General features: G+C 36.6%; 1 protein-coding gene across 1 annotated transcript in view; it reads right to left on the minus strand.

Annotated features, from left to right (window-relative positions):
• Positions 1-679: 679 nt before the first annotated feature.
• Positions 680-8,570, minus strand: part of NUP210 (nucleoporin 210) — a 39,824-nt gene continuing 31,933 nt past the window's right edge. The window contains exons 28-34 of the mRNA XM_072421233.1: positions 7,191-7,311; positions 5,956-6,102; positions 4,647-4,897; positions 2,068-2,275; positions 1,689-1,796; positions 1,530-1,604; positions 680-1,060 (exon numbers count right to left, since the gene is read on the minus strand). Coding sequence (XP_072277334.1) covers positions 1,537-1,604; positions 1,689-1,796; positions 2,068-2,275; positions 4,647-4,897; positions 5,956-6,102; positions 7,191-7,311 — 903 coding nt within the window. The 3' untranslated portion in view covers positions 680-1,060; positions 1,530-1,536. The remainder of the gene's footprint in view (positions 1,061-1,529; positions 1,605-1,688; positions 1,797-2,067; positions 2,276-4,646; positions 4,898-5,955; positions 6,103-7,190; positions 7,312-8,570) is intronic.

Below are 8,570 nucleotides of genomic sequence, written 5' to 3' on the forward strand. Positions count from 1 at the left end.
TACACCTCAAGCTTTTAATTGTGGCTTACTAGAGGAAAATATTCTGTATTGTTATGAACATTAATATTTAATACAATACTTATACTTGCCAAAAATCCTTCTTTTCTCTGTTTGTTTCTATATCATTATCCAGGGTTGACAAACTCAGTCTTTAAGGAAAATTTTTGGTAATTACCACAAACCCAGATCTTTACCCATATGGTTTTGAAAATCTCCATTTGTGTTAAGAACCAGAAGACTACATTGTTATACCACAGTCATATTCCAAGAACAATAATAATAATAATAATAATAGGTGGCCATGAGAAATATGGGCTTGTTATTTCCACAGGTATTGTAAATGTAACCACCACTGGCCAGAATTCACATCTACTTGTTTCCAATTAGTCAGGCTCACATTATTAGGCTACAATTGCTAGTCCTTGCAAAATATTCCTGAGGTAAAGAGAAGTAATGAGCACAGAGAAATCATTCAAATGTCAGAGACAATAAAATTAGAAAATGAAGGCAAGCCTGAGGAGAAACTTTATCATAGTGGTCATTTGCTAGCCTACTTAATAAAACAGAACAAACAGAAATGATGAAGGGCATACTGAAACCAATCGAGTTTTGAGTACTATTAAATCTGTAAAAGGATTCTGATTGGTTGGTATGTTACTGTCATTTTCCTATATTCTGCTTTGTTAAAAATGCATAATTCTCTTGGAAAGAAGAACAGTATAAGGATTGGAAAATTATATAAAACACATTATTAAAACTAACAAACTAAAAAAAAATAAATCCAAGCTAGACATTTTTGAAAAGTAAAACCAAATCAGTCCTAATAAAATACAGTACCAATCAAACATTAAACAATGCAAACTTCATAAAACATTGGTCTCATGCTGTTTGGCATGAGACTTATGAGATTCAAGGCACACAATTTAAATAGCTGAGGTCTTTGGTGTATCACTGAGTTCTTAGTTGAAACCATAGTCCGGACTCAATAATTGAGGGCGTGGACTGCCCACCCATGGAGATCTTGGGGTGGAATAATTATGGGACGAAGTTGATGCAAAACCTTAAAATAAAGATACAAGCAGTTTAATTTTTGAATTTTGACTTACCACTATAACAAAGGCAGTTGCAGACTGGTTTAGCCTCATTGGACCATCCAATGATTTCAATAACATTTTGCTACACTTAAGAAGAAAAAGATTTATCTGGAAGACCAATTCATTCTTTGGTCAAATTTAACTCTTACTAAAGACAAAGCAACCAGGAGAGTGAGAAAAACAAACATAAAATCATTGCACTCACATACACCAAAGGCAGTCAATCTTTGTGTTGACCCACACAGGGTGGAGCTTTCTTGCAGCCCATACAAGCACATTAGGATATATCATCCCTTGACTATTAAAAGTCAGTCTTTAAAAATCTAAGCTAAGTAAATTGTGGTAATGTACAGTGAATAAAAAGCAACATTATAAATTTTGGTCTTATGCACTGTAATTCTCAAGATAATTGGATTACTCACTTTAAATACTTACTATTATTTTATGGCCTAGGTGGTGATCCAGGACCAAAGGCTGGGTGATAATTAATATTCTCTCTGGGTGAAAACACTGAAAGGGCAAAACAGTATAGTTCTGTAATAATTAAAAATTATACAGACATTTACATTTATTAGAATAATGACTATAATTTACCTAGTATGGCAATAGCCGCTCCTGCCAACAATGTGAACAGAGTGAAGAATATCAGCTGGTAAGAGCTCAGGAAGTGTTGGAAGAAGCCCTGTCTTATGGTATAAGGCGCTGAAAGAAACAAAGACAATGAGCATGTGGCAGTGGTGTCAATGAAAACAGCATTTACCGACATGTGAGCATGTAAACCTAGTTTAAGTGTCAACAATGTACACCTAGATGCTTGTTGAGTTTCTACTTGCATGTTCAGCTTTCACTCACAAAACCTTTTTTTTTTTTTAATCTGTGATGCTTTTATTCTAATACTTTTATTCCAATACTTGTGGATAAACTCAAAGTTCAGATTATCACATAACGAAAAAATAGTATAGAGTTTACATACCATTAGGTGGGCCTGTAGATGCAATCACTCTAATTGGGATGTTGATGGTTTGATCTGACAGGTAACTGGAAATGGTTAATGAGGTAGATAGAGGGCCCCGGTTTAAAACCTGCACATCAGCTATACCAACTTCATATGTAACAGAATTGGGCACCTCCATATATTTTTCTTTTTGGTAGACGGTAACAATTGAAGATTCTACTTTCACCTGCAGAAAGAATATTACAGCAAGTAAGTAAATAATATATCTGCTTTAAATACTAAACAAAGAAGAAGAAGATTTCGGCTTTACATGAGTTATATATCACATAGGCCACATCCCTTATTGAACCCAGAAAAAAAAAACATACGGTAAAGAACACCAATTTTTGTAGTGGGATTTTTAAGGCCAATATCAACAGCATATATTAAAAAAATAACAAAATTTTTATCATATATGTTCCGGGTTACATACATGATAGGGACTGAAGTTTGCTATTAAGTTGAATTTGTATGAAAGTTGGAACAGGTACATTATTTTAATAAATGCAATTAGGATAGATGTTTTGTCCCAACTTATTATTAGGCAGCATGGTCCTCACTGTGAGCTAGACACAACCAAAGCAAAAAAACCTTTATGGAGCCTAGGCATTCATTACCTTCTGTGCTTTGATATACAAAAAGAAACAGCTGCATAGTTTGTCTTAGTCATTAAAGAGTTACAAGAGCTCGAAGAAGAGCTCAGTCACAGCTGTGTTTAGCAAAAGATTTATTCTGCAAGTGGTGCAAACCACCCCCCTCCAAGGCTCTGTCCTGCATATCTAGGAGTCGTCTATATGTCAGATGTCCTTAACCCGGGGACTACCTGTACTTGTTTTCTTGGTGCCAGCCCCTAATCACTCATAGAATTAAGCGGTTATCAGATATAAAGTATATTAGGATACATGTGGCTCTATAATAAACGTTTGCAAATGACCACCCCTTCTCAAAAGGAAGCAGTTCATGTATTTGACTATATATCAATATTTAGTGGCTGTCTTTAGAAAGAAGATAAATAAAAATGAGCTTGATTGCTATAGGTTACTGCAGATTACCCTTTTATCAAACCCCATAAATGTGTGTGGCATCATCTGAAAACATGGAAAGAAGGTTAAAGCAGACCTAAACTTAGAATTTTTATTTTATATAAAAGGGAAGACAACGCTTTTATTCAAAATAAACACTGTATTTAAAAAAAAAAAAAAAAAATGATCAAAGATCATTAGACCCTCTCAGGTTACCTACATTATTCATCCCGGGAGGCTTTTAACTGCTTGCTGCTCCTTCTGCGCATGCCCTAGTCATGAGCATGCGCCAAGGAAGCCCTTTCTTTAATGCAGGGGAGTTAAACTCTGGCCCACAACATCCTTTTTTTGGTCCCCAAAAGAATTCTAAATATGTGTATATGAGTGTGTGTATTTGAGTTTGACACCCCTGCTTTAATGGAGGAAAAAATTCCTCAAGCATGCTTAGTGAGTTAGGCAATCTTTTTCCCCCAACTACGTCACCTGATCTCGCCCAGTGCAAGATCAGGTGACGCAGAAAGAAGAACCAGGAAGAAGAGAGGAGGTGGCGACGCCCGGCCAGGCTGAAGACGGATACCGGGGTGACATGCGACCTAAACGAAGAAACCTCCTGACGGATCTGTAGGATTAAAGGTGTTTTTTTTTTTATTTTGAGTTTAGTTCTGCTTTAAAGAACACATTTGAATAAACAGACATTTCCCCTGTATTTATATACAGCTGTTTCACAAGTTGAAAAGTATGAAGTGCTTTTCCAAGATATTAAGTGATTCTGGTCAATTCAAAAGCATTAAACTAGTACAAGCCAATAACCTCCCTAGCGGTAACCCCGAGTGTGACTCAGGGTAGAAAAAAAGTTGCTACAAGTGGTAACCCCGAGTCACACACGGGGTTAGAACACCTATGGAAGGTTAGTAAATAGACAGCTTACCTGATCCGCCTGATCCGTCCAGTGCCGCAATCTCCGTCTTCTTTCTTCTTCATTCGATGAGTCACCGGGGGAGTTCCCGGTGACGTTGGTGCGTGTGTACGTGAAAAACAATGTACCGCTTTTACATATAAAACCGGAAAGAAATGAACCACTAGGGAGGTCAAAGGAGGGTTTTAGAAGTGCTGGAATACATGTTTTTAGGTTTTTGTGGCTAAATTACATGGTCCACAGTATAGAAAAAAAAAAGAAAGAAGAGGCACTATACTTGTCTTTCTAGAGGTCATGTATTGAAACCATTTCATTACGCTCTAGCTACAGCATTCTAAACAGCTCCAATACCTGCTCTGCAACACAATGGTACCTACTGTTGGCTTATAAACCTTCTAGTAATATATGAGCTAGAAGGTAAAGAGCAATGACCATGCCTGCTGGAAAGCTTGTTAAAGTGCCTCTTCTTTAGAGTCTGGCTCCAACCTATACAACGTATTAAAAAAAGCACGTGTGCACTTCTGGATGGCGGCTAGCTGTTATGAATTTAGCTTTTTTAAACGCATCTCTAGGTCATAACTTTAAGATTCTACAACTGGAATTTTGGCTTCAACTCTTACCTCAAGGTTTTTCAGCAATTCCAAAGCCCCAAATATCTTAACTGAGGAGGTAGGAAAATGACTACTTAAAAGCAGCTCCTTCTGGTTGATATAAAAACCAAGATAGACAGGAACGTGTGCACTTGTCTGCTCCTGGTACACATTATTTCCCAGGACGGATGCCGTTATAATAAGTGATGTGTCCCAGATGCTGATTTGTTTTAGCTGGCCTTGTGAAAGCTTCTGTCTGCTGAGGGAACAGATGTAGTGACCTAGATATCACAGAGGAGCATAATTAGGAAACCTGCTGGTTTTACAGACATACCAGCTTGAGCAAAATGTAAGGAAATAGAAGAAGCTCTAAGTGGCAGGCACATTTTTTTTTACAGACTGGCAGATACAAAGAATGACAAAATAATAATATTAACACCAATAATATTACTAACAGGCAGTAAAAGGTATTAAAGGCAAGCCATCCCTGGCCTCTCTTTGGCTGCTTTTAATAAAGACTTTAGTCTAGTTTCTAAAAGCTTAGTTGCTAGTTGTTTATATTATAGGGCTGGAAGCCTGCCAAAGTATGACCAACAAAATAAAAACAATAAGGCTTGATCAAATGCTCCGATAATTGTTTCATTTGGTAATCAATTAGATGTCTCAAAATATTGCAAACAAGTTTACAAGAGTCTGTCCTTCGGATTGGAATGCTAACAGATGTACTCAATGGTCCATACACACAATATAGCCTCATAATAATTATAATAATGAAAAGAAATCATTTTAACAAACTGGTCTCATAAGTAGTTGGCTGATGAATTCTGTTCAGATTTGATTGTTTTAAGTAAATATCTGCTTATATGTATTAGGCCTAGGATCCTACTGTCCGAACTTTGAAAATAATATCCTTTTATCTTGCAAACAGGATCTATCTGAAACCAATATCTAATCATGATATTCAAATATCCTAAATCTTCATGGCTGCCCTTCACCTTGTGATTTAAGCAGCCTAATGTTAGGTGAAATGATGGAAGATATAGCAGGAATTAAAATGCAATAACCAAGTTAAACATTTTGATTACCAGTTTACTTTGAACATAAATGCTGAAGCTCTACCAGCCCAGCTCAATCTAAACAATTAAATATAAGAAAACAATTGTGTTTCTGTTGTTCCTCAAAAAACAGAACACTTTAGGTGGAGACCTGCCTTGCTACCATGAAGCGGATGTTCATATTCTATTAAAAATCTAGACGAACTTCCTCCCAGCACAGCTAAACACTAAAATACATTGCAAGGTGCACTGTAGACCCTTAAAATAAATGTAACTATATTTACCTGAGTCAACATCGAAACCAGTGGCTGCAGAAAAAACTTCAGATGCTGGAATGTCAATATTCTGATCTTCAAACCTTAAGTTGCAGTTTACCATGTTTTCTGGATGAAGATCTTGAATGGCTTCAATTTGGGTTGCAGAACATTCGCCTACAAAATGAATGGTCATGTTAAAGAAAGATGCCTGCCAATTACCAACAACAACTGTAGGTGAATTATACCTTCACTTTTTACATCACTTCAATCAAAACTTTTCGCAAGTCTACCAAATAAAATCTACATTTTTTACCCACTAAGCCAGTCTTTAAATTTGAAGCTGTATATACTAAAAATGTTTTTATGTGCACAGATTGAATATGCAGGACATTGTCAGAGGGATGATCTTATCAGTCGGATGTTTGTCTCTGAAGTCCCTGGAAGAGGGACAAAACTAAAATTTCTCAACCTAACTAAACACATTTTTTAAAACTCACCTACCCTTATTCTTCTGTCTCCTAAAACCTTTACTACTTACTAATTCCAACCACTCCTAATCTCCCCCTCCTATTGTGTGATACTTCCCCCCAACTCAAAAATGTAAGCTCTTCGGGGTAGGGCAGGGTTCCTGCATTTTAGTTGCTGCAGTTATTACTACTAATAAAAAACAGGATTTATATAGCACCAAGATATTACTCAGCGCTGTACATTAAATAGGAGTTGAAAATGACAGACAAATACAGAGAGTGACACAGAAGGAGAGAAGGAGCCCCGAAGAGCTTACAATCTAGGAGGTGTTTTACTGATAAAGCCTGTCCAGTCACAGTAATGTCAAACACCCACAATGCACTTACAGAGGGTGCTGCGATATAGGGAAGCTCAGATAAAAAAAAAAAATGCTATATTTTTATATATTAAAGAGGTATTCTTATCTTTTTGCAAAAAATATGCTATGTGATGGTGTTGACATGTGGCATACTGATTTACATGAGGTGTGGTTTTTAATATTACGTTCAATTTAACATAGAAGAGTCACAATAATAAAGACTAGAATTGAAGTGGAAATTAGTCCCAAGGTAAAAGACTAAATAAATACCAATATGTATATTACAATAGGAATTTTGTGCTTCTGAGGTATTTAAATAAAATTTGAAAGGGTAATGAGTTCTAATGAGCAAATACAATTCTGCTCCGCCGTTGCCGACTGCTTAAAAAAGCCAGTTCAGCAAGAAAGTTATCCCAGAAAGATTTGCAATATTTACCTTTCAAATTGTTATTTTCTCCAATTCTAACAAGGAACCTATGCATATTTCCAGCATGCAAACCGAGTTTCTCTCCATTTGCATCCACCACATGCGTTTTCTGTGGAGAATGTATTAACATCTGAAAAAAGAGGAACAAATATAAAAAAAATGATTTGAATATTGCTTCTGTGAATACATAGCTGTACAGCAGCAACTCATACCACTGCTGTAAACAAAGCTTTAATGATTTTGAAGTTGCACATTTTTAATGTGCATATCTCCATTTAAAAAAAAAAAAAATAGTAAAATAAATATACAAAATATGTTTTAGTGTCAGAAATCATAACCTACTCTGAGTGCGAAACAAACTAGTCACTGAGGTGCAACAATAATAATTCATATCCACACCTGATGTGTATTCATATCAGTTTTAAAAAAAAAAAAAAAAAAAAAAAAAACAAAGTTCATGTTCTATTTGAATGTGATATGCTAGAGAACTCACAGACTTAAGAATGAATATTCTGAGGACCAGGTTTGCTTCGAGTCTCCATAGGCCTTACATCAAGTTTAGGGTTTACATCAGGTTTAGGGGATGAGTGCAAAGTTCTGCCTAGTTTAGACAGACTGATAAATGCATTCAAGTAAATTTTTTTTTTTTTTTAATGCAAGCATGTGTCACTAGTACTTGTTCAAAAGGTTCAAATAAAGGCCAAAAATAGCATTAGCACAGCTTTTTATACTACACTACTTAAGTAATAAGAATCTGCTAACTTTTAGCAGATAGTAACCAATATAACCGCACTGGATCAGAGCAACACAAGATTAGTGATATTGCAAGTGAGCTGCTTTTTTACCTAGTAAGCAAATTTGCTACTCAGCAAACAGGATTAAATGAGAAAATGGGCTAGCAAGAGTAGCAATCCTGTCTCTGGCAGCAACTTGCCAGCAAAAGGATAAAAAATACCTGCTTGTAGAGCATTTTCTAATTTGTGGACAAAAAATTGCATATCACCACTCATCTGAATGGAACCAGCAAAATAAAGCTACACTATGGGTCAGCAAGAAAGATGTCCTGAATGAGGCAAGTGGGTTCACTGGTTTCCTATCTTAATTGGCATTCTCTACAAGATTGCCTATGTCACATGGGCTTAACCTCCCTAGCGGTAACCCCGAGTGTGACTCAGGGTAGAAAAAAGTTGTTAAAAGTGGTAACCCCGAGTCACACTCGGGGGTTGGAACACCTGTGGAAAGTTAGTAAATACAACGCTTACCTGATCCGACGAGGTCCTGCGCTGTCCACCTCTGCGATCTCCGTCTTCTTTTTTCTTTCTGCTTCTGCATCCGATGAGTCACCGGGGGGAGTTCCCGGTGATGACGGTGCGTGTGTACGTCCCGGCC

The sequence above is a fragment of the Pyxicephalus adspersus genome, chromosome 8 (genome assembly GCF_032062135.1).
Source record: "Pyxicephalus adspersus chromosome 8, UCB_Pads_2.0, whole genome shotgun sequence".
Lineage (NCBI taxonomy): Eukaryota > Metazoa > Chordata > Amphibia > Anura > Pyxicephalidae > Pyxicephalus > Pyxicephalus adspersus.